Consider the following 27,030-nt stretch of genomic DNA (forward strand, 5'->3'; position numbering starts at 1 on the left):
AGCAACAAGCAACCCTGATTTGTCAGCACAAAGAAAAAAAAATTTTTTTTTTAAAGTTTTGTTTTAAAATACTGGAGATGCCACATCAGTTTAAAGCTCATTTTCTCATGATGGTTAGACACACCTTTACTCTCCCTTGTTAACAAGAAAAATTCTAACAGATGTGAGAATCATTAATTCTTGGTGATTCTGTTAATAATTTAACAATATCCACAGGCAGGCTGTAACACCATTAAAACTGGAAAGAACAAGCTAGTTTACACAACCATTTGTGTGTAGTATAGTATAGTATAGTAGATTTTTTTCATCTAGTGGCAGTTCTACAATGCCAGTATAGTAAACCTTGCTAATGCTAACAATTAACCAGGAGGCCTGTTACTCACTGAATTTTTTCCATCAATTAGCAAAGACAATAAAAAACCAAGGACAGTGTATTAAAATATGAATAATGCACATTTTGTATTAATTGTAGTTTAGTTGTATTTATGCTTCATATTCTACATGAGAAGAAAAGATCTTTGTAATGTGAATCCTCACTACATCTGCTTTTACATTTTTATTAAGAGGAACACAATTACAGTTTTGCATAGATAAGTTTTGCAGTTTTCCAAGGTTCTATTGTATGAAAGTACATACAATCAAAATTATGCCTCTAGGTTTTTACTGACAAAGTAAGTGACAAAGTTTTAATTTCATCAATTTATAGCATTATGCATTCAAAATAAGTAATCTTATTTAAAATATTTTTAGCTCTCTGTTCACTGTCCTGATGTTTAAGGAAGTGAGATCTCTAATGAGAAACTGATATTTTCAAACTGATGTATATAATCATTAATGGTAGAATGTCATTGTGGTCACGATATAAAATTACAAACTGAGACACTCATAGAAGCCAAATCCAAACTACTGATCTCTTTGCATATATAAGCATACATAGAGCATTGCTCCCCTGGTCTGAGCACTGACCAAGTATATTGTTAATTGCTGGTGGTTCTAACAATGGAACAATGAGTGGAGAGATACTGTTACGTGCTCTAATACTCCTATCACTTAATGACATGAAAACCAGAACACAAATGTAAGCAAAAACATTACACCAGTCCTGAGATTGTCTATTTTAACTGATTATACAGTAGAACCTCAGAGTTAAGAATACCAGAGTTATGAACTGACCAGTCAACCACAGCCTCATTTGGAACCAGAAGTACGCAATCAGGCAGCAACAGTGGGGGAAAAAAAAGCAAATGCAGTACAGCACTGTTAAATGTAAACTACTAAAAAAATAAAAGGAAAGCAACATTCTTCTTCTGCATAATAGTGTTTCAAAGCTGTTTTAAATAAAGGCTCATTTGTAAACTTTCAAAGAACCACCATAATGTTTTGTTCAGAGTTAGGAACATTTTAGAGTTACGAACAAACTCCATTCCCGAGGTGTTCATAACTGAGGATCTACTGTACTTTGTTTATCCCAACATCTCAATAAACTTGTTACTTATATTTATTTTTCAGCAATATAAAAATATTCACCACAGATGCATCTACACAAACTCTTACTAAACTCAATAGCAGATGTTTTATTCACATTGTGGAGTGATGGCAGTTAAACCTGCTTTGCCTTAATATGGGTAGTGAAATCTAGGGCTGAAGTAGAATTCTTCTGGAAAATTTTGAAAGATTAGGGTAAAGGGCTTCTGATTTTCAAAACCTCAAAAACAGGTGTGTCCTTTCAGAGTTCTAGAAGTCAACACATTTTGCATCAATTTGTAGTGCACAAGAAAAAAAGAAAAAAAAACACTTTAGTCTTCCAAACTCCTCCAGCTAAGATATAGTTCACAGGATCAACATTTAGTTTTATTAAGTGAAATATCAGAAGTTTTTTTTTTTTTTAAAAGACATATGCTGTTAATTGCCAGCTCTTGCTAGCTTAGTGTAACTTCTCGGGACCAAGCAGAGTCCCAAAGCTTCCTTTAAATAAAAAAAAATAAAAAAAAATCTAGTCCTCTTCCCTGCAGAGATAGAACTTTAAGTGTAATTTGATTCCAGGGACACAACTGAATGGGGGAAAAAAAAAATTCAGCAAAGAGTGACTACCACCTAGAGTAAGGGGATGATCTCAGATATGGGGAATGATGAGATAGGTCCCTGACCTCCCCCATAACAGCAGTCTATGGTCCCTCCCAACTATGTCCCCTATTTTACTGCCCCCTTTTTAGGCATTTAACAATAGCTTCCAGGATGGATGAACATGTAACAAGGCATAATGTGAAAAGCTAGCAACTGCAGAAATCATTCTAAAAATAAGTTTACATCCACATTGTGTTAAAATATACAATAAAACATCATCGAGATGCAACTGATGGAAAAAAACCAAGTTCTTGCCCCCATCCAATTCAGGATTCATGTGACTTCCATGGAAGTACTTATCCTACACTTCTAAAAAATCTGCTAGTATCTACTACACTTATTAAAAAAAAAAAAAAAAAAAGCCTCATTTAACTAAAAGTACAAAGTGTGCAGTGGTCAACATGCATTCCAATGGCAGTTTGTCTATGCCCTTAATTAGGGAAAGGCAGTTCAAGACATTAACTTGTATATCTGAATAGCATATTATGAATACATATGTACAGCATTTATCCATGTATGCAATGTTGCAGAGTTAAGCTTGTTACTGGAACCTTCATTTTTGCATTTCCTGTCTGCAGTCAAATATATAACTTTATAGCTGCTTTAATGCATCCTTCTGCATGTAACAGAATGAGCAAACTAAAGTGTAAACAAAGATGTTTTTACATAAGGAAGAAATGCAAACGAGGTGCTTCCAGATGTCAAATGTGGAAAAGAAGGTGGTCCTTGCACCCACAATAGCAAAATTGTATGTAGGGACAGAAAGACAACCATTGTTAGACTCAAAAAGCAGATACACAGAAGTCGGATGAGGCAAGCCCAGGGAGAGTTTTAATAAGACAAACCAATTTTGAAACATAGCATGAAATGAATGGGGAACCATAAAGGGTGATATATTCCTACTTCTTTGTACACAGATAGGAAAAACAAACTACATTTTGGAGAAGAAGGGAGAAGCTGCAAAGAAATGCAAAGAATAGAAGTGGTTGATCCTAAGGATCCTCTTCACTCCCAAATTGGAAGAGGAGAAAAAAAAACAGAAAAGGCAGGCTAGAAAATGAAGATATTAATTAATTTCAGTGGACTGTATTTGAGATTTTTTTAATACTAATGTAATAAGCTCATTAAATTGGTAGCTAAAACTCAAATACATCCCCATTATTTCTCTCCCTGTTCTTTTGAAAAGTGCAGGAGGAAATGAAAGATTCTGCCTGAAAGCACAAAAGTAAGTTAAATCACTGTAAAACATGACATTTTCAAGAAAGTGTATGTAATTAACACAATATTTTTGATCTGAGGAAAAATGGTTCTACAAATCCAATATTTAAGGCTTTAAACCATTTCAATTAGAACGACATTTTGGCTTACAAGCTTTTAAATTGATTTTATATTACTAATTCAATTTTAATAATTATAGAATAAGTCATCTTATTAAATGCTCATTTTCTCCAAAAGAAAGAGAATGATTTTTTTTTATTTATTGTTTAATTTTTCTACTTTAAAGTGAGCATTCTCTTTTCATTCCCACTAACATGTGGAGTATTATACATACTCTTGGTCCTGATAGCAATACTTTCCTACCCTGAAAAATCAAACTCTTGTTTGATACTAGCACTCTCTCTAGGTTCTGAAGATTGCTGCTGCTTCTTTTCCAAAAAGCCTCCTCTTAGCACCTTTTAACTATGCAATCCATGCCGTACCATACCAGAGGCACACTCACTGCCAGATGGAAAAATTTAAAGTTACAAAGATATGGTTTATTCTTCTCCTATCGCAAAACTTTTATTGACACTGATAAGCTTGTTTAAGTTAAATTATGTTGCATCCACATCTATCAGAGTTGTTCTGTTTTGCATTTTAGATGTTGTCACTTTAGGTAAAGTAACTATGGTTACCCACAATTCAGAAACCCAGAAGCCCAGAATTTCAGATATTTTCATTCAGATTTGCCTCTTCCTCCCGCCCCCCCCAAATGTTCTTATTAAAAACTCTTATACAATCCAGAAAGTCAGTGAAAATTAGAGAGACTATTTCTGGAGTATTTTCTTGCGGACCACCATCAGGATTTCACACTATCTTTCTCTCCTATCAAGACGTAGCAAGAATGCAAGAAGGATAGATTCCTTTTCTGGAAAGAGTTATTTAAAGAATTATTGGATAGTATCAAATTAATGCATAATTGAATATTTGATACTGTAAAACTGAACAGCTATTAGGTTGAGTAATAGTAATCCTTTAACTAAATCCACTGAGGTCAAAGGTACCCTCAAGAGATCTGAATACCACATTCTAGAAAGACATGCAAGGAAAGGAGAAGTAAAAGAACAGAACACTCCCCCAATATTAGCATGTACTGAATGCTACATAAAAATAAGAGAAGGGGCAATTTCAGCAAATCACTAATTTTAATACTGTACTGTCAGTTAGTAAAGTGCTGAAACCAACTAAAGGGTCATTCTTGCCCATTTTAGTGGGGCATTCAACACACGTTATGGGGAGGTGGACTCACTTTATTTGAATGTGCCCTTCAATGATCATTTTGCTCTCATTTACTTTATCTCCATTGAGTTCAGGGAACTACATACCATTAAACTGCACTTATATTTATGCTTCTTAGAGAGTATGATGAATAGAAGAAAATGAACAAACTTTTAGTGGACAAACATCAAATATCAAGCAATGGTTCTAAAATTCTTGGTAATATTTTGCATTTGATACTGCAGTAAAACTTGAAAATAAATTACCTAATTTCAATTGAATTGCTTCATTTGTATTACACTTGTACTCAGCCAACTTCTTCTCCATAGCACTGAGCCCTGGGGAATAAATAATGATTTGCATCAACATTTTAACTACATATTGCCACAATCTTAGGCAGTGGTCCCCAAACTTTTTACACTGCACTCTCCCTTACCCCTGTCCGCACCCCCGCCCCAACTGGGCTGAGAGCAATGCCACTGTTGGAGCCGGGAGCAATGCCACTGTTGGAGCCGGGCTGCAGCTGGGGCCATGATCAAGGTTGGGGATAGAATCGGAACCATGGTCAGTGCCAAGGGCCTACGCTGGGGGCTGCAGCCAACCTGGGTGCAGGGCAGTGGCTGGGCCAGTAGTGCAGCTGGGGGCAGAGCTGGGGCTGGAAGCGGAGCAGAGCTGGGGCCAGAGAGGGGCTGGATGGCACTCCCTCTCCACCCCCTGTGGGGGCTGGCCTGGCATTGCTGCGCCCCCCTGAACAATCCTCTGCACTTGTATTAATTAGGCCTGGTCTATGCTTAACATTTAGGTTCATATAGCTATGTCACTTAGGGGCATGAAAATCCACACTAAGCGAGGTAGTTATGTGGACATATGCGCCTGCCAGCATCCACTGAAAACTGTGTCTGTTGGGCAAATTGTAGTTTATAGCTGTATGGCCTCCATTCTTTAGGTAAGTGCAAGAGCCTCAAACAGAGAATAGCTAAACCAACAGTTTTTAGGTACTTTGCTATAGTAAAAGTGATTTCAGATACTAATTTACACCACCTGTGTATACTTATTTAAATGCACATAATCATGAATAAAGAAATATCAGACTTGGTTTCATGGCATGATGTTGAATCAATGCTTTCCTGTAGGTTCCTTTGTATTTTTCTCAAGTTTCTGTTTCAGACTGAATTTGATGCATTTTATGAAATAGGAGTGGGGTAACCATGAAAAGAGTACTGAAGTGTTGACGTGGATCTAATTTTGTCTACATAGACCAGTAACTGCATAAACCAAAATCATTGAATACATTAAAATTTAGTTAATAACAATTATTTGAAACAAAAGACCAAAATGTGAAAAGTGTGCGTCCTGGGGAGAGAGAACTATGCCACTAAGGGGGACCTCGCATGGACTACTGATTACACCAAAGGCTTCAGAAATGTGTTTTAGCACTTGAGTTTTATTAAAGTGGGAAGCGGTCACTCAAAGAGATTTGAGGGTAGGGTGAGTTACTAGCTGAATATGAGCTTCCAGGACAATCCTGTGGTCAAAAGGGTTAATGTGACCCTTGAATGCATAAACTGGGAAATTCTGAATAGAAGTGAGAGGTTATTTTACTTCTGTATTTGGCACTTGTGCACCCACTGCTGGAATACTGCATCCAGTTCTGATGTCCACAAGTCAAGAAGGTTGATAAATTGGAGAGGTTTCAGAGAAGAGCCACAGGAATAATTAAAGAATTAGACAACATGCTTTATCATGAAAGACAATCTATTTAGCTAAACAAAAAGAAAATTGAGGGGGTGACTTGATTATAATCTGTAAATACCCACAAGGGGAACAATATTTCATGATAGGCTCTTAAATTATTTTAATAGATTATGCTACAACATTGAAGACTAGGTTGTCAATTTCAAATTTAATTTTAAAGTTTTTTTAATGTATTTACTGTAAATAACTAACTGATTTTTTTTTAAATTTCTTTTAAGTCACCATTTTCTCTACCCCATCTAACAGAGGGGGGGGACAAATCAACACACACTAATCTCAGTCAATAGGGTATGGACAAAAGATGCCCAATCCCACTGACGTGTGTTGCAAAAAAGTTGAGGACGGTAACAGGCAGAAGAGCAACTATTAGATGAAAGGATGAGAAGAGAGGTGGTTGTAGGTTAAACAGTTAACAAAAACAGTTTAAGAGTGATTAAAAAAGCTTTTCTTCTCCATGAATCAGGAGATTACTACCATGGCGCTTGTGATATCATAACCCTACTAGTTTTCCAGTTGTTCAAAGAGTCCTAAAATAGACCAGCCCTTATTTTCTAATGTAAATCACAAGCAGACACATTTGGAAAAAAGTGTCATGCACTTATGAAAGATTATGAAGAAAAAGGCACAAGTGCAATTCTTTTTCTTTTCCATGTCACCAACCTTGAACTGAGTAGTTTAGCTGATAGAATTTCAGAAAACTCTGCAGAAATTTCATAAAGCATTAAATAATGTGCAGCAAATAACTAATGTTTTGGGAGTTAACTTGTGATATCTAGCTACCTATGTATCTCACACATTTCTAGTGTGCCCATCCTTTGCACTTGACATTACCTAGGAAAATGGATTAAAACAATGTTTCTACAACAAATTATTTTTCAGCCAATGCTTTACAAAGTAGATTATTTTAAGTTTTCTAAGACTCATCTCATAAATCAGCTCAAATTTTGCTCAAAAGATTTTCCTCTGATTTCAGGCCATCTATTTTAAGTCTCAGATGATAACTTTTTTCCTCATTAAGTTAATGGGAAAAAGCATTTTCAACAGGATACTAGTTTTGCAGTTAAACTAGTTTCTAAGGGTCCATAACATTAGCATAAGCATGCCAGATGTCAAAGGAGAGTTGGTATTGAAGGAAAAATTCACTATTACCCTATACCCACCGACCATCTGTAAATTTTGTTATTGACTAAGAGGGTTGTTGTGTTTTGAAGGAGTGGGAAGACACCTGAATCTGGACAGAGCTGACAAGCCATTTGTAATGCATCTTTTCCTTAGCCACGGCTTATAGAGCACAGCCACTTAGATCCCATGTTCCCCGTGTTCTTCCCCAGAGGCGGGGTGCAGCCTCCCTGTAAAGTCTTATCGGCTCGTGACTGGTGTGAGAGTTGGAGGTTGAGAATCCACTAGGCTCTGCCAGCCGGTTCTCTGCTTCTGGGTGAGTGCGTCTCCTCCCGCCTCCCCACCATGAGGAGGCCCGGATCCCCTCGCAGCTGCCCAACCCAGCCAGGCCGGGTCGCAGCGAGGTGAAGAGACACGAGCGGGACGCAGGGAGCCAATTTCCGGGAGCCCCAGGCTCCGAGGGACCGGACAAGGGAAGTGACAGGAACCAGGCACCGCGCACAGCCAGGGGGCTGGCAGACAAGACGGCAGCGTCCTCCCGGCGGCTCTTCTCAGACAACGAAGCGGGGACAGAGCTGCCGATCCCCGCCTCCCCCGCGGGAAGCAGGAGGCCCCTCCACGGCCGCAAGCTGCAGCCCCGGGCAGGCCCCTGCACTCCCGGGCAGCAGGGCGAGCCGGGGTCCGTCCCTGCACCGCGCCCCGCTAAAGAGCCTCAGACCACAGCTCGCTTCCGCCGCCGCAACTTACCCGCCATTTGGGAGCAGGGGCAGGCAGCAGCCAAGTCACCCGGACACAGACCGAATCAACCCGCCCGCGCGCCCACACACCGGACGTGAGAGCATAGCCACGCGCTTCCGCTCGCCGGCCATTGCTAACAGCAAGCTACGGTCCGGGTGCCCAAAGAGGCGGGGGAGGGGAACAACGCTAACGATTGTGCGCATGCTCAGTATGCTTCAAAGTAATGGTAACGAACTCTCCCCAAATGTTGGGGGGCGCTGTGCTTTTATGGAGTCAGCGTCTCATTTGCATAACCCCGCCTCCCTCTAGCTTCTATCTGATTCAAGGCTCCTCCTCTTGCCGATTCCAATGCTTGAGTGACTCTCCCTCATCTGGCTGGGCCCAGGCCCCGATGGGACCTGCTGCTTAGTGCCTGTGGTTGGCCTGCTCCCAACACCGGGCTCTTTCGGTCCCTCTTGCTTCAGCCCCCTGCCCTCATCTGGAGCAGCTTCAGTTCTCTGTTAGGGACATGGATGTACAGGACTCAGCCCTATGCAGCTGGTGTTGGCTGGAGCTGCTGTAGCACAGAAAGGGTGTCCAGCTAGTTCTGCCTGTTTGTGCCTGTCTCTCCCTCAGGCTGTCTCCGCACTTACACTAACATCCTTGTGTGTTTTCTCTTTCCCTGCTGGGCCTTCTCCAAACATAGCTCTCTCAATTCCTACTCTCTCCACCCTATCCATGCCCTCCCATTTGGGACCTCTGACTTTTTGGTGCTGTTTTCCCCTTCCCTCTTTCTTCTGAACACCAGTCTCTGCTTCCAAAAACCTTCTACTCCTAACACTTTCAAAACCCTTCCACTAACACTACTCTTCTGGGCCCCTGATTACAAACATTCACTACCTTCCGTTCCCATATTTTGTTTTTTCATCCATTCCCAAATTCACTGGTTGTCAGTTTTAACTAACGTAGTAGATAGCACTAAAATGACACCATATGACAAGGACTGGAAATGACAGGATTTATTTGGATGTAAATTGTATTCTTCAGCGATCCTACAATTTAGGATCGCTATCAAGCTATCAGGACAAAATATAACCATACCAATTATTCCAAATTAAATGCCTTTATTGAACACCTCCTATCGGATCAGAAAGAGCAATTCCAGGCAATTATTGCTGAGGGTCAGCTCCTGGTGAGGACAGCATTCCAGATGTCTCTGGATGCTGTCAATACAGCTGATTGTTCCATCTCCATGGCAGTTGTCATGAGGAGAGCGCTTTCACTTCATCTCTCTGGCTTTCCTAAGAAGGTACAAGTCACTGTAGAGAACCCCCCATTTGAGGGATCTAAATTGTTCATGGAAAGAATGAACAAATCCCTCCACACGTTAAAAGATCCAATGGCCACATTATGTTCTCTGGTATTTACACTTCTGTCCAAAAAAGAAGACCCAGTAAATACCAGACAGCATAGAGATCCCAACCTAGTCACTTTCCTTTGCTTCAAAGACATTCTGAACCCCAAAGAAAGAGAGAGAGAATGCAAAAAACATAGATCGAGTGCCCCACAATCATCAACATCACAACCTTCTACATCTAAACAACAATTTTGAGGTTTTGGTCAAGACCCTGAATTACCACCCTCAATTTCATTTGCTGCAACAACTGAAACATATCCACAAGTTTGGTGAACGCCTTACCCCTTTTCATCAAACGTGGGAGTGCATAACCATGGTCAAATAGGTTCTAGATATTATCACCAAGGGATATTCAATCTACTTTACTTCCCCCACCACCCTCCTTCCCTCCTCGTCCCTCTTCAGGCACCTCTCATAGAAGGAAACAAACCACCTCCTAGAACTAGGCAGTATAGAACCAGTTTCCACCCAACACAGAGGGAAGGGTTTCTATTCTAAATACTTCCTGATACAGAAAAAAATGGCAGTTGGAGATTCATTCTACTTTTCAGGGCACTTAGCATATTCATAAAAGTACAATGTTTCAGGATGATTACCTTGGAAGCAATAGTCCCATTTTTGGCCCTGGTGGACTGGTTCTCGGTCCTTGAGCTACAAGACACTTACTTTCATATCACAATCCACCCATTCCATGGGAGGTTCCTAAGGTTCACTCTGGATCGAGATAATTTCCAATACAAAGTGCTCCCATTCAATCTATCATTGGCACCCAGGGTGTTTCTGAAAGTCCTTTCTGTGGTAGTAGCACACCTTTGCAAACAAGGCATCATGGTATATCCATATCTAGACAACTGCCTGCTCAAAGCACACTCCTTTATCGATGCCTTGAGAGACACACAAAAGACTATAGATCTATTCTTATCACTGGGACTACAACTAAATATCCAATAGTCTACTTTGCCTCCAGTGCAACAGCTGGAATTCATAGAAGCCTGTCTAGATGCATTGGAGGCCAAAGCCTTCCTTCCACTGCACAGGATCAACACTGTAGTTAGCTTAATCTTGACAGTTCACAGATCTCGGCCAGAATCCGTCTGCAACTACTGGCACAATGGCAGTGGGCATATCTGTCATAAAGCATGAGAGACTCCACATGCATTGTCTTCAAGGATGGCTCAGAACAGTATAAGTCCTAAAAAGATTAATTTAAACAAAGTTCTATCAATGCCCTTGACAGTCAAAAATTCATGTGACTGGTGGCCAGATCTTCCCAAACGACACCGGGATAAAAGAGAGGCAGCACTGCACACACTTGACATCAGGAAAGTGTTATCCTTCTATTTGGAATGGACAAAGTGTGACACTCTGTTCCTCAAAATAGCACCATCAAACCCCCCTATTCACCACTGTAATAGGGTTATGATATATTTTGTTCAGAGTATGCCTTGTAAGGTATCATTTGGAAAGTTATAATCTGTTGAGCATGATTATCCTGTTGAATTGAATGTATTACCATTTTATGTGGAGTTATGAAATTTTGCTATATGGTTGTTGTTGAAATATGTGATAAGTCTGGGAAGCAGCCATCTCTTCAGTGGCAACAAAGAAACACCTAGTAAAACAGATTTACATCAGGACTAGCTTGCTATATGTTGATGGCCCATTAAGGAGAATCCAGTCTCCCAATAGGCCCCTCTCAAAGCATGTAGAAAATGGAGGCCCAGTGTCTCAGCAGGGTTTGTAGAACATGTCTTCATGTTGGAGATAGTTTTTTTCCAGGTACATGGACTGAGGGTATACATTGGAGATTGTGACATAAGCTTCTGGCCCCTCTCCTCCCCCATCTCAACCTCTGGAAGATCATCTGGAAGTCAAAAACTTTGAACTGGGGAGATTGTTCCCAAGGAGGAAACTCAACTTGTATATTAAGAACTGTAAACTGCCTGTAACATCTCTTAGGGTGAGAATCTACTTGCTTCAAATTTTGCTTACTCTGTAGAATTTAGACTGAATTTATGTTTATATCTTATGTAACCAACTTTGATCTCTGTCTGCTACTAATACAAAAAATCTATCTTTTTGTAGTTAATAAATTTGTTTTATATTTTACCTAAAACAGTGTGTTTTTGATTGAAATGCGTGGGGCATCTCACCTCAGGTTTACAAAGGCTGTTGCACATCCATTACCCTTTGTCAGAGTGGCAAACTAATTAATGAGCTTGGGTTGTCCAAGGGAGTCTTGAGCAGTGTAAGATGGTATATTTCTGGGGTGCAAGGCTGGGGACTAGAGTGACTGACTGGTGCCTCTGTGTGTGTTCGTGAGTGTCTTGGAGAGCCTTCATGCAATTTAGCTAGGTGTGCGTCTCCAGAGCCTGATGGCTGAATGATCACTGCGCCTGGAGGGGTTGGCTGCTTGTCACAGGCAGTGGCATAGTATTGTGACATATAGGCCAGGCTGGAACATTAAGAGGGAACAGCAGTCCCACAGTTTTAGGTTGTGGCCCACGGATCCCCTCACAATAAGCCTTTCAGAAAACTCCAAGATTATTTCTCTCTATCACACACAGATCTAAGGGATTCCCAATATCTAAGCAGAGATTCTCTGTCTAGATGGGTAGTGGAACACATTAACTACTGCTATTGCATGCATGACCTACAACCCTCTTTGGGAGCCCAAATGCATTTTACAAGATCTCTGTCCACTTCCATAGTCTTCCTCGATAATGTTCCAATCACAGAATTCTGCAGAGCAGCAATTTGGGTATCTGTTCGTATATTTGCTGAACATTATGCAGTCATTCATGATTCAGCATCTGATGCAATATTGGTTTCACAGTATTATCAATACTGCACTCAGCTCCAAAGCCCCTCCCCTCCATCAGGAGCACTGCTACAGAATCACCTAAAGTGGAGCACCTATAGGGACACTACTCAGAGAAGAAGAGGATACTCACCTTGTGCAGTAACTGAGGTTCTTCAAGATGTGTGTCCCTATGGGTGCTCTACTACCTGTCCTGCTCTCCTCCGCTTTGGAGTTTATACATTCGCTCTGTGGTAGAGAAGGAACTGAGGGCAGTTTGCCCGCACAGTGCTACATCACAACGGAGCATAGCACACGATGGAGAGAGCACATCTGGGGGCCAAATGGACACTGCTACCAAAAATCTCCAATCTGAGGCACAGGGACGTGACGACATCCAGAATGGAGCACCCATTTGTTGAGTAATGGATATCTATCTTGAGCCATTACTTTTCCTTCTTGACTGTTCAACTAGATAGCCCTCTGTTGAACTATCCCAATATATTAATATAATAAACATCCCAATAATCAGGCCTACATATGGTATTGATAAATTACAGAGCAGCTCCAAATCTGTCACAGGGTATATTAGCACAACTGATGTGAGGGGGAAAAAAATGTAATGTCTAAATCATTTTAATCTAATCTAATCAGAGACTACAAAAACAATTATGCACTAATAACAATTGCATGGTATCTCTATAGGGAGTAGTTTGGGTGCCAGACCTGGGCATTTGGATTTCTTTTAAATTTATCAAATCAATCATCTATTCCTAATGGGATGGATTAGACAATATGGCCATTGTAGCAATCCACCCTGCCTGGCCCTCTGCTTTCCTCCCAGGTTCTGCTCCCCTGGTGTTCAGGACTCCACAAAAGACTCACCACTCCGCTGTGTTTGCCATCAGCCATGCTTGTTTATTTACAGTGCTCACAGTTAAATCCCCACTCCTGCCCCAGACATCCTAGGGGCTCCAAGGCTCAGGATTATGCTTCCCTCCAGGCCAGTTAGGAGCCTTACTAGCAACTTCCTCTCCCTCTGGTTTCCTGCCCTGGCCTATATATCCCCCTGTTCCAATTCACCTGATTACTCCTGGCTCTGACTCTGCCTAATCAGTCCTGCATCTGCTCCAGCCCCTTGGGCCAGGAGCAACAGAGACAACTGAGGGATTTATCATCTCTGCTTTGTCACACACCTCCCCCATTTAATGACCCGACCAGTTCACCCAACCCCTCCTTCTTTTTGGCCTAATTAAAGTTACCAGACATCTTGTTAAAAACCTTTGCAAAACCTTTGAGCCCATCCAAGTTCACATAATTGCTAACACTGGTGGCGGAAGTTTAAAAAAAATGTCTCTAGAGTAGACAGGGCTTTAGGTTGCTTGTGTAGGTATAAGATGACATTGCTCTTCAAAAAGCATATATATTGGTTGACTTTTGGCAAGATTACCTCTGCTGCCAGTAAGTAGGCAGAATGGTACGTGAACCACATATAGGCTGTGGGAATTTTTCATTGAGTTGTAGCCTAACAAAGTTCTACTCTACCATTCATAAAAGTAAATCTACTTTTCCAATTACCCTTATAGCACAGCACAAGACCTATGGCTGTAGCAAGCTGTTTATAAACCCCCAAACTCCTATGTATTGTTGTTGGAAATATTTGTGTCTATCTTAGCAGCAGTCTTATATATGTTTTGCAGAGATCTGGTTGGTCACTTTGAAATTACTGTGGCCAAATAAAATGTGTATTATTATCAAACACTTGCTTCCCAAAGACAGATTGTGAATGAGTTGTCCAAATACATTACCATTGTTCCCTCCTTGAGAATGATAGCCTGCATATTTCTTTCAAGTTTAAAGAGAGGTAGCATTGCCTAGTATTTAAAGCAAAGGACAGTTTGTAACCAGAAGCTTCCAATCACAGCTCCACTGATGACTTTGTGTCTCCATTTCCCCATCCATAAAATGGGGATAATTATACTTATTTATCTGCATTGCATGGATGTTGCTAGGATTTATTAATTTATGGGCTAAATATACCACTTGATGTAAACAGGTGTAATTACACTGGACTTCGGTGGAGTTGCTGCATCTGGTTATGTCAGTCACTAATTGGTGCAGCATTTTACAGATATGAAATGCTACTAAATGTAAGTACTAATTATTATTGCTGGAACTATATATGCAACATAACAACAATAATTAGAGATGGTAAAATATTTTGCGGGATGGGTGCACTTTTTGTCAAAAATTCAATTTTTTTTGCCAGATCTACTAATACTTTGATTTGTATACTGCCTTTAATAAGGATCTTCAAGCACTTTATAAACATCATTAAATAATTCATGCAATGACCCTGTGAGATGGGCACAGGGTCCCCACATGGGGGAAAAATGGTACACTTTACTGGGGCACAGAGGCCCTGCGGAGGCCCAGCCCAGGCCACAACCTGCATGGGTATGTGTGTGGGAGGGGGGCTGTGTTACAAGTTTGTACTGAGCCGGAAAAAATTATGCTTGGGCCCTGGATGAGCAATGTTATATCCATTTTATAGATAGAATACAGAGGGGTTAGTGACTTGCTAAATCAGTGGTAGAGCCAGGAATATGAGCCCCAGTCAGTCTTTTCTGCCTACCGACCTTGCTTCTCTGCATTGCATCTTGCTTAGGTGTAAATGACTGCACACGATGTAAGGCAATACAGAACCAGACCATGAGAGTTGCACATGGAAAGGCTGAGAACCACTGAGAGAGGCTGAGCCCCGGGAGGTGCGGACTGGGAGTCACACCAAGGTTTTGAAGTTGTGTACTGGTGGACAGGACCCGTCCCACACCCAAGATCTGTGTACAAAGGCAGGCACGTATGATGACCTCATCAAGTCCCCCCCCCTCCCCCTCCCACGGACTAGGTAAGGGTCCTGATCCTGACTCCTCACACAGCTCTGTCTGGCACTGGCCACACACAACGCCTGGCACCCTGAGCTTGGCACGCCTGAGACGTCAGTGACGGCCACTGGGGCTGCCGAACAAACGTGGACCCCCCACCCTTTAACAGTCACCTGGAGCCCAGCCTCAGTCACTCCGGCCACGCCACCCTCCTTCCATGGGGACCCCAGCTAATGCGGCCCCAGGGCTCAGGCGCCCTCACTCCCGCCGCCGGTCCCCAGCTCCACACCACGTCCGCCGCCGGTCCCGTCCCGGCAGGAGGGGCTCATTAGCATAGGGCCGGGTTGCGGCGGCGCGGCTGGCTGGTGGTAGCGCTGGGCGGGCCGCCGCCTCTTCTGTCTTCTCCTCCTCACCGCCCCGCGCTCAGCATGGCGGTCAAGGTGACTCTGCTCCTCCGTCGCTTGTTGCATACGGAGCCGGGTGGTGCCGCCGGTTCGGGGCCATGCGGGCAGCTGGGGAGCTGCTGACGGGGGGGCGGCGGGGCATGTGCGGCTGCTGCTTCTTTGCGGGCCTGATACCTGGCAGCGGCCCCCAGAAAGCAAAGGGTGTGGGGGGGAATAACCCTGGGAAAGGGGGCGATGGTGTGTGAGGGAGAGAGCGCTCCCGGGGGCAGGGGCGTGTAGTGCGGAGGGAGGGAGCAGCTCTGGGGAAAGGGGCCTGTGGTGGACGGGGGTGGGGAGCCGCTTGGGGGCGAGAGGCAATGGGGAGCATCTGTAGGGGGAAGAGGCCTGCGGGGAGATCAGCTTGGGGGGGGGGGGCGGGAAGAGCCCAGGAGGGCATTGGGGGATGGCAGTATAAGGGGAGGGAGGGTGAATAGAGCTGACCTTTGGGAAGGTGCGAGTTTTACAGCCCCCCTGGGGGGCTTGCAGACTAGTCCAGAGTTGGGGTGAGGGAGTTTGCAGAACAATGTATCTCGGTTGGAAAAATATTAATGGTTGTTGTTGTGCATGTTTGTTATTCAGTTGCACATAGTCAAGCCATAGCTGTTAAATGTGCTTGCTTAGGGAGATCCTAGCCCACAGATGTAGCCTGGATGCTGGCGTATGTGCTTGAACTTTCTAGTGTCCCAAAGTCTCCCCATTTATCTTTGTCTAAACTAGAGTATGGTCATGTTTTAACTCATGTTAGTTAACACAATTATAAATGCAAGTGGAGACACTTCACAAGCATTGGCGATTTACTGCAACTCCCTCTACTAAGGGCAATTTCTACAATTTGGGGTACTGGCGATACTGCTGCTCCAAACATTTGGGCTTGTTGCACTGTCTCCTTTATGTTTCCAGACAACAGTTACTGAGTTTGACAGCTGTCACTAACACCTGAGTTGTTTTAAAGTTGAGCAATAAAAACTTAGATTTGAATGTTTGGGTTTCTGTTTATCGGTTAGATAAGAGAGCTGAGGTATATTACCCTTATCAGCATAGATTGCATGAGGATTCCCTACACTATGTCAATAACCCAACTAGTAAAGCATTAACTTTCTTTTTTTGGCTTTATAGGTGCAAACAACCAAAAGAGCAGATCCTAATGAGCTACGGAACATATTTTTGCAGGTAAACTAATGTATTTGATTGACAATTATTTCTTTAACTCTTGACATGCCCTGTCCTTTTGGTATGTCAAAATATGGGACATACATTTTATGTCACACTTGCTAAGATCTTTAAAATTCACATTGTTTATATTGTATGTCCAAAGGCCCTTTTGGGTTTGAGTAGCATTAAGTTAAACTGCTACTGAAACAAGTTTTGGCTTAGTACTTTTCTTCCTTTAGATATTTTTTAAATAGTTACAACATTTCTTCTCTAGTGCAAAACCAAAACCAAACCCCAAACTTAAGCTGCATTAGTTTTTTAAGTGATACTTTTGAAGATTATAAAAAAGCTCTACCTTGAAAGTGGTTTTATACAATAGATCTTACCTTTAGGATTTTTATGATTCTCTTATAAAAATGTTTGACTATCGTAAAGAGTTGTAAAAAATCTCCAGGTCTTCAACTTGCTCTATGTGTGTATGTACCAGTCTGTTTACATTATGTCACTTGCTTAGTATAGGGTGTCCAAACTGATATGTTTATATTGAATTACAGGAAGCTTTTTTCTCCTCTCCTCTCTGATTTCCCTCAAGCCACCGTAAAGATAATTCTAAAAGGAAAACACAAAATTATGAAAGTAGACTTTGTAACAAGATTGACATGATCAAATGTGAGGCAGTGTCTTAAGTCCTTGATTATGTCCCTTAATATTTTAAGTTTCTTTCAGTATAAAGAGGATATTTCCCTTGCTTACAGTAGTTCTCAAGTAAAACACTTTAGATAGAATACAGGAAATGAAAGTAATTTTAAATTAAGGAATTCCACTGGAAATGATACTGTAATAAAACAAGTCATCTTTATGTCACCCTTGACATGTGACCTTTGAGCCTATATTATTGAGTTCCCAGATTTGATAAGCAGCCAAGAGACTCTTAATTATATCTAGCCCTCACAGTTTTTTCAGAGATGGTTAATTTGAATACACTAGTGGGTGTTAAAAATTGTTATATTCAAATGACAATTCAAAAAATGTTATATTCAAATGACTTTCTTTTTAACATGTGATATACCATGTAAAGAAATTTTTCCAGCATAAAATCATAAATTGGAGGTGTAGTGTTTAGTTTTAAAGAATAAAATAGTTAAATATTAATTTATTCATGTACAAGTAAGTATCAGATATCTAAAAGCTGCATTATTGGCTTGTAGACTTCTGGTAGTTAAACAGACCATCAAACAAACATTTCGCAAGTAATACACAAGACTTAAAACATGACTGGGCTGTTTTCTGATTTCTGATTGTATTTCATTTTTTTCATAATTTTACTCTATTCAACTGGAATTCTCCACATAATGAAGAGCATATATGATACTTGACTTCTTGTGTGTTTTGAAGTAGGAGTTTTTGTTGCTGGAATGAACTAAAATATTTGAAGCCCTTGGTTTAAGTCATATATGAAGAATTTTATTTCCTTACTGTGCTGCTAAATCTGTAAATTCTCCATAGGAAGTTAAATATTTTACTGGCAGGCAGACAGTTTATTTTTTAAAATGTCTTAATTCCACAAGTTCTACAACAGATATACAAACCACTTGTGGATTGTTTGTTTTGTGCACGTCAGAAATGAAGATTGTAATGGCTGCCATATTACTTTTCTTGATATCTCAGATTTGGAATAAAAAAGCTACAGGAGTTTAAACATTTTAAATTATGTTATTATTTAGAAGCTGTGATACATCAAATTAAGAAAAAATTATGGGCATAGGAAGAGATCTACTTAGGTTTCTTTTGGATAATTTGACAAATTACGCAAGTTTGAAATCCTGTTCATGCTATGTTAGTGGGTTATAAATAAACATAATTATAATTTTTTTTGTCACAAAAGAAACCCCCTAAACAAAAATGAGTAGAACCTTGTTGAGAAATATTGTTAGTGTTACAACAGGTTTCGCGGGTCAGCTATGTTGTTCTCTTTACTGAGGATGCAAGTGTGTTCCATGTTGTTCAGCTAAAGGGCATGCATTCCTGCCTAAATTTGGCTTCCCTTGAAAACAGACACAAGTGAAGATGAGGATCACGAAGAGGAATAGAGTTCATGTATTCACCTTGTGCTGTGGTACAGCGTGTCCTTATTCTTTCTGTTCACATGATGCATTCTACTAAATGATACCATCCAGTTCATAAAAATATTAGTGTGTATGCTGTGCGTATATTATCAGGATATCTGAATCTTATTAAGATTTCATTGTTTAAATTATTAGTGTTAGCAGAAAATCTTTTTATTTTTAGATTATTAAAGCATAAGGGAACAAAACAAAGGAGCTGTTAAAATGGAGAGCAGGAGGGACACAGATCTCTTTAGGACAGTGTTTATCTAATTTCCTAGTGAGCCTTTTTTTTTCCCCTAGAGAAGATGCAATCATGTGGGACGTATCGGGTTGAGTGATTCCCTGTCGGTTGAACCCAAAATGGATCTGAACCAACAAGAACGAAAAAGGAACAGCTACTTTTTTCTGTGTATTTAAAACATAGTACCTTTTTTCCATTAAACATCCATTTTCCTGAATCTATTGCACCTGATTTACTGATAATGATGAGAGGGATGCTTGTGAATTTTTCCTTCTATGAAGGATAAAGTTTGGGGGCAAGGGGAAATATTAATTTAGCCTGAAAAACAACGTGATGGCATCTAACTGTATATTAAAAAGACAGACTGTGCTTAGTTTATACGTGTTATGTTGTGGGGTAGAAAACAAGATGTTCAAATTAATCAAATGCTCAGTTTTGAATGATCCTTTTTATGTATTGTAAAAATTCCCTTTTGCAAGGAAATCGTTTGGAATTGAATAATCCATTTTTAATTTTAGTATAAAGTTTCATGTGTAATAAAGTAAACTTATTTTGATTTCAGGTGTAAATTAAATAGTTTCTGAACATAGCATAGATAAATATCTATCTAATCTATCTATCTACTCTATCAATCAAAGATTAGTCCAAACTTTTGTTTGTTTCATGCTAACAGATACTTGCCTTATAGGTTGTGTCACAGAAAGTTCACTTGAGGCTAGATGCTATGAATTTATAAATACATGCCAAAAGTGAAAGGCTTACTTACTTTGTCACTCCTTATTATGTTGGCTTTTTGCCAACATCTTTTCTAAATATCATGACCTTCTCATATGGAGCTGAGAATAATCTCTCAGTTAATAGTTCATTCATTTGTATCAAAAATAAATTCTAACAGTTTATTGTAAAATCATTCACAATTGAATACAAGTAGTATGATTAGTTTATTTCTAAAGAAATAAGGACAATTATGTTTACAGTATTATCTGCTTAATTGTTTACTGTCTTTCATGTGCTCTTAACTGTGTGCACCCTCTTATAACTGAGTTTTGTTGCTGTTGTGGATATTTTTGGTACCCTATATGTTCTGTGATCTTGCATATACAGTTTAGTGTGAAATGCACTCCTTACAGTAGAATCATACTCCATAATCTAATTTTTTTAATTATTTTAAAAACAATGTTTCTAGTCCATATGATTGCAAAGAGAACTGTAAGAAGATGTTGCAATGATGTTTGCCTGAGTTTGTAAGCATGCAGGAACCCTGAAACAATAGCTCTGATAAGTGTGAGCTACCCTGTTCATCTTAATGGAGTGTTAATTCTTAAATCTAAGACAATAGTTTATTATTTGTCACATGGTGACTCCCACAGACCCTAGCAAAATGGGCCCTTATTTTGATTAGCTTTTATACAAATACATAGAGAGATGCTGACCCAGAAACATTACAGTATAAGACAAAACACAAGTGGGTGTAACAAATTAATATGAGATGGTAGATGAGGGAAGTCTGATAGGGTTGGAATTTCTGGGGTTTTTTTTTTCAAAATTACAAGGAATAAATTTAAATGTTAGCTTTTAACCATGTCACTGCTGATAATTTTAGCAACAGTATCCATCTAATATTCTTATCTCATAATCCCAAACAACTACCACACTTTCTGTGGAGCCAAAGCCTTGCCTTTCTCTTTCTCAGATTTTGAAACTTCCAACTTTTCTGGTACAGTTATGGATGGTCTAGACAAAAATATATTCTCAGCACAATAAACTGGAACACTGAAAACTAAAAATGTGGACAATGGTTTTCAGTTAATTGAATGTAACAAAAATAAACACTAGGGTTACTGTACTTATTGCAATATTCACTTTATATTTAATATGACAAAACACTCAATTTTTAAAAAATAGAGCTACCCCATAATTTCTGGTATGCCAATCAGATGCAAGGGAGCCTTGCTGCAGAAATCAGATCCAGCGTATACCTGGGACCTAGAGTGTTTCTTTAAAATGGCATGTGAAACGATAGAGTATTATAACAATAGTCAAAAGTCTGACAACAATTTTATTATGAGCAAGTATAGTATCACTTTAATATCTGATGCTTTATGGGGAATTGGTAGGGTCTGCATCCCTTTGCAAGGCGGTGGGACTAGACCATCTAGGTATGTTCTGCCTCTGATTACTGTGATCCTAAAACCAGGCATTTCCTCTTCTTTCCACCCCTACCCCCCGAGCAGTTCTCGAATTATAAACATTAAAAGGATCATGTCAAGATTGTTAATGTGTCTTGACATTAAATGAAGTCTGGTCACTTGACTCAAGACGGTGTGCTGTATGGTGGAATCTATGGAGGTTCTTGTCTACTTCTAGCAAGTTACAAATATGGCCCTTAACACGAAGTTCAAACTCCACCCAATTATTTGTCTTATACTTATGGATTCCTGATCTTCATGTTAGTATTGGGGGTGAGGGCTGGTTATTGGTATTTTTGGTGGTGGCTGTGGTTTTGTTTTTTTTTGAAAAACCTTTTAGGGTTTTTTTTTTTTTTGCTTGTTCTTTAAATCAAACTGACTGACTTCTTGCTTATGAATCAAACTTTTACAAATTTAATGATACTTATTGCAATGATCTTTTATTAATAATCAGAATAAAGATGTAATGAAAAGACTGGTTACAAAGTGCTGTTCTGGAATTTGTGGGATCTTACGCACTTGCCTTTCTTAGAAGAAACACAATCATTGAGTAAATTTCTACATTGGCATTACCTATAATTGAATACTGAAATCTCATTTATTGAGTCTGCCCTGGCAGGCTGTTCCAGAAGAGCCTATGATTTTTGTAAATATTTCACAGCCTTGGATCTTGTGAAAATAGTGATTCTTCTATATTTAAATTTGTGTAAAGTAAGTTATGGTCATAGAAAAGAGAATCTGTGGTCAAATTCAGCTGGCTTGTGGTGGCTTGGTGGGCTGGTACTTTCAGAGGATACTCCAGAATATAAACTTTAATTTCAAAATAGCTAAATCCTTAGCCTTCAAATTATGAACAAGTGCAGTGATGTTTTTCTGAGTCTGAATGCAACCAGAAATACAGCTCAGAGGCGTAAATGCCCCAGCTCATCTCAGTAGATCAGTGGTTCCCAACTTGGGGGGGTGCAAAATATTCCAGGGGGTCTATGAGGCTTTAGTAATATTGAGGTCATTTAGCCTTCTGAGCTCCGCGCTGGGCACAGCAGCCTTGAGCTCTGTGCTGGCCGGAGTGGAGGAGCAGCCTCTCCCAAGGGAGCAGCAGCCCTGAGCTCCACTCCTGCTGGAGTGGAGGAGCAGACACCTCCACCATCCCCCCAGCCCCTGCACTGGCCAGGTGCCCAGCTGGAGAGGAGCAGCCCTGCACCGATGGGGGCCTGGAGCAGCCCCAGCCAACCCGCCAGAGCCTGCCTCCATTACCCTCAGTCCGTGAGGGATGGGAAGAGGTGGGGCCACATGGGGTGTGCGGTGGCAGTTGCGCCATGGAAGGCTTAGCTTCTTACTCGGGTAAGAGTAATTAGTATTATTATTATTATTATGTAATTTAGTATTATTATTATCATTATATGTGTTTATAGGGGTTATATGTGTTTATGGCCGGTGAGGGGGTGGAGTGGGGGGGCACGTGTTTTACCTAGTATTAACTAGTGGGGCTTTCACTCAAAAAGGCTGGGAACCACTGATGTTAACTCTGGAGCATAATGATGATAATTTAAGTGTCAATGCTGCTAATATTCATTGATGCAAGTATGCAAGAAAGTATGGCATCAGCTGACAAGTATCCCTACATACAGAATAGGAAGAGGGATATGAATATCTGCATAACCTACTGCAAATGACATCTTGTCTTGGCATCTCAAGCATGGACTTGGTTTGTGGGAAAGTAACACTACTTACTTACTTTAGATTAAAAACTAAAATTAATTCAACCTAATATTTTAAAATGTGGGAATCTAACTAAAATAGAAAAAATGGTTATTGGAGATTAATACATGTTGGAAATATAGAATTTAAGCACTACAGTGTTTTGTGTTTTAGGAGTGGTGAAATATACGGACAATGTTCGAGTAAACTTGACCTGAAATTAAGGTTTTGAAAAACCAATAATAATGTTTCCAGTCATCTCTCCTGTCAGTGTTGGTATTGCACATTGCACTAATGCACTAAAATCAGAAAATGAGACAAATTGATATGTATGTAGTGCAAGATATAAAGAATGCAAATTATTAAACAGCATAAAGAGTGAAATGGAAACTAACTTTTTCAATTTTAATAAACTGAGTATTTTTTACAACTAAGTTTTAACATGAGTTTCTATAGCTGAAACTATAGCTAATATCAGTTTTAAACCTAAACAGTGTCTCCAGACACATGTCCCTACCTCCCTATTCATAGGCACAAATTCTATAAAGGCTTGCCTTAAAAACCCTCTTATTGTGGACATTCCTCACTGCAAAGAGAAAACATTCCAGCCCTAGAAATCTATTATTTTGGGTGGATGTATCATACCAGTATGTAGGTTAATATAAGCTTTTGAGACTGTAAAAGGTAATGATAAATTCACTTGTGTGTGGCAGGCTTTTTTTGGAGGTGTGACTAAAGGTTGTTTATTTAAGTTAAGTATTTGTGATTTACCACTTTTATTTTCTACTGTGTGTATGAGAACCTTGGGTCAGAACTCAATATAGCACAATATGTGAGGTGTAGCTGACTTTCATGAAGTCTGTTTAAGGTTTTTCTGGTTTACCTCACATTTTATTGTACATATTTTAGACCTGTTTGTTTTTTTTTTAATTTACACTCGAAAATGTTGAGTATAACTTTTTTTTGGAAAAGGTAGCAAACTTGTTTTTTCATGCCCAAAACTTTGGTGCTTCCCTGGCTTTCCAGGCAGTTTCAGTTTTTCCACAAATTCATTCTCTGATATTGCTGTGGTTGAAGTTAGTGAGATTTTTAGATTTGAAATACTAAAATGTCTTGGTCACTGCACAGTTATGTCTTTTCATCTGCTATCAGTGAAACTTATTTTTTTGCAGTCAGTTAATATTATATTAAAAATTTTAAAACGGAGGCTTTTCAACTCTGGATTGAAGAACAAGGGAAAGAAGGATCTTTTAATTAATGGTATGACGTCCAAAGCCTTAGACAGTCATCTTTCTGTATAGTCTTACAAATAGATACATTTGTGCTAATGCATAAAAAGAAGCTGCAACACCCACACCTCACTCCCACTACCCAAAAAATGAAGCAACCCCTGGACAGAGTAGAAATGGAGTCCTTAGAAGTTGTTTTGAGTAATACTTTTCCTTACATGTTTCTTTCTAGAGACTGGGTTGTCTGTCTTTTTTGCAGGGTTGTAAATCCTCAACTTCAATATCTTCCAGAATTTTCAATTAGAAATGAAATCCAGAAATTATATAAACATTTGGATAGTCAAAGCTTTTAATTTTATAATATAATTTTCTAACTCTCCCTCTCCTCTCTCAGGTTATTGGAAACGTTGCCAATACATTAACCACATGATTTGATTATCTATAATATGCCAGTCATTTCAGAATACTTCATGTAAATCAAATTTACTAAAAATAACGTTTGAATCTCTGAATGTTTGGTTTGGAGAGGAATTTTGTGTATCGTCTTTGGACCACCTAAATGCACCATTGTTTTGCATTTTTTTTATTGTTTCATTACAACACATGGAGACATTTTGATCTAAAAAGATAAGATGTTTCATTTTTTTATTAAATAGCAGCTGTCTTTAATTATTTTAAAAATAAAATATTTCAGCTATTATGTTGTCATAGTATAAAATAATGTAAAAATGTGTAAGTGAAAAAGCCATAAAATAAAAATGAGAATTGGTATTTTGGAATTCTGAAACAAAGTTTCTGGAATTGAAATTTTTTTGAAATTTTGATTTGTGTGAAATTTCAAAAAGATTTGCTTTTTTTTTCTGATTTGAACTGAAAACAAAATTTGAAATCTAATAATTTCCCACAACCAGAGATTCAAAGTTTTGACCATAAGTTCATATATTTTGCTTCCAAAGCTTCTATAACACCACAGTAATGACTTTCTAGTGTACATTACCACCAGTTCACCTATTTTTACCAGTACACAGTTGAAAATGGTTAACAATTCTTCATTTCCTATGATATTATTGGGTTTCTAGGGTTAGATAGCTAAATTAGGGGTAATACAGTTTTTCCATCTATTAAGGTTTTGTGCCTAATCATTTTCATAATGACAATATTGAAAATGTAGCATGAAAATTATGGCCTTTTTATAACTTTAAATGAGAAGTTATATGGTTCTAATGGTTTGTCTGATACACAAATACACAAGCATTTAAGCAAATCTGTAATCTATTTTTTTGTTCAAGAATGTGGCAGGTATGTGAATCCATTATTTGTTCCACAGGGATAATCTGATTCGTTGTGTAAAATGACTAGCCTGCTGACGCTTTGACTGTTTTGAATAGAAGTCCTGAATCACAAAGCAATTATTATTCTATACAGTGTTTCATAATTTTAAAGTTGATATTTGAATAATTGTACCAATTCAATAAGCGCTAAATTAATCAGCATCTAAATTATATTATTTTGTTTTTTCTTTTACTCTAGTATGCCACTGTTGAGAAAGATGGAGAGCATTACATGACACCAAGAGATTTTGTGCAGCGATACCTAGGACTGTATACAGACCCAAATTATAATCCTAAAACAGTGCAACTATTGGCTGGAGTTGCAGATCAAACAAAGGATGGGTGAGAACTTTGCTTTCCATTAAAAGCCTATAATTGGCAAATGGTTTAGTATGTCTTCTGGTTACTTTATTGCCTACTAAACCAATATCTTAGTATTTGTGTTGCACTGTATGATCTTATTTGTTTACCTAAGTACTGAGATTTTTCTCAGGTACAGTACATAATTTTGTTTTAGGTTAGTGAGAATATAGAATATAACAAAGTGCAATTTTTAAGGTGCTGCAACTGAATTTTGGGGGGGGGGTAGGGGGGAGTTTAGTGGAAAAGTTAGGTTATTAATTTAGCATCTTAGCCATAGGCTGTTTTGCATGTCTGACAGAATGGCTACATTTGTGGTTAAAATGTATACATCCATTTTTCCATGATTGCCTTGGAGAAGTTCATTCTCAGTTTATTCAGGTCCATGATCAAAGATCGTAGAGTCTTTAGTATCCATAATAAAACACAGCTTGGAAAAATAGAAAAGATGTGATGTAATTTCTGTAGTGTATGGTCTTCATACCCACCACCCACATACAGATCAAACCACTGAGGATATGTCTACACTAGAAACGTAAGTCGACTTGTATTAGTTTGACTTACAGCCGACACAGTAAATTCATGTCCACACTTTCTTGGGTCAATGGTGTGCATCCTCACCAGGAGCACTTCCACCGAACTAAGGGGGGCAATGGAGGGACTGAAAGCCCGGGCTCTCAGTTCTGCTGGCAGCTCTCTGCTGCTCCCCATTCTCTGCAGGAAGTCGGGGGGAAGCTGCCTGGGGCTTCTTGGCCCCAGGGAGCAGGGTCCCTTTTCTCTTCCCTCGCCCCCAAGGGGGGAGCCGTGAAATTGACAAGGTTGTCCTGCTCCTGACAGGGAGCAGGCAGGGGTGGGGGGGACATCTGAAGGAGGGAAATTCTGACCCTGGCTCCCAGCCTGGAGTGGTGTCCAGAGCTGCCCAGCTCTCCAGGGGAGGTGTGAGGGGGAGGGGGCAGGGGGTAGTTGGCCTCTAGCTGCCCAGTA

General features: G+C 39.6%; 2 protein-coding genes across 3 annotated transcripts in view; one reads left to right on the plus strand and one right to left on the minus strand.

Moving 5' to 3' along the window:
• The window catches only part of HAT1 (histone acetyltransferase 1), a 39,433-nt gene extending 31,075 nt beyond the window's left edge, over window positions 1-8,358 (minus strand). For both annotated transcript variants that reach the window (XM_067549249.1, XM_067549247.1), the window contains exons 1-2: window positions 8,224-8,358; window positions 4,869-4,940 (exon numbers count right to left, since the gene is read on the minus strand). In XM_067549249.1, the coding sequence (XP_067405350.1) occupies window positions 4,869-4,940; window positions 8,224-8,230 (79 nt within the window). In that variant the 5' untranslated portion in view covers window positions 8,231-8,358. The remainder of the gene's footprint in view (window positions 1-4,868; window positions 4,941-8,223) is intronic.
• Window positions 8,359-15,641: 7,283 nt separating this feature from the next.
• SLC25A12 (solute carrier family 25 member 12) overlaps window positions 15,642-27,030 on the plus strand; it is a 71,026-nt gene continuing 59,637 nt past the window's right edge. The window contains 3 exon segments of the mRNA XM_067549251.1: window positions 15,642-15,735; window positions 16,855-16,908; window positions 25,886-26,028. Coding sequence (XP_067405352.1) covers window positions 15,724-15,735; window positions 16,855-16,908; window positions 25,886-26,028 — 209 coding nt within the window. The 5' untranslated portion in view covers window positions 15,642-15,723.

This window comes from Emydura macquarii, unplaced genomic scaffold (genome assembly GCF_026122565.2).
Source record: "Emydura macquarii macquarii isolate MOO-44397 ecotype Brisbane River unplaced genomic scaffold, CSIRO-AGI_Emac_v2 contig_1253, whole genome shotgun sequence".
Lineage (NCBI taxonomy): Eukaryota > Metazoa > Chordata > Testudines > Chelidae > Emydura > Emydura macquarii.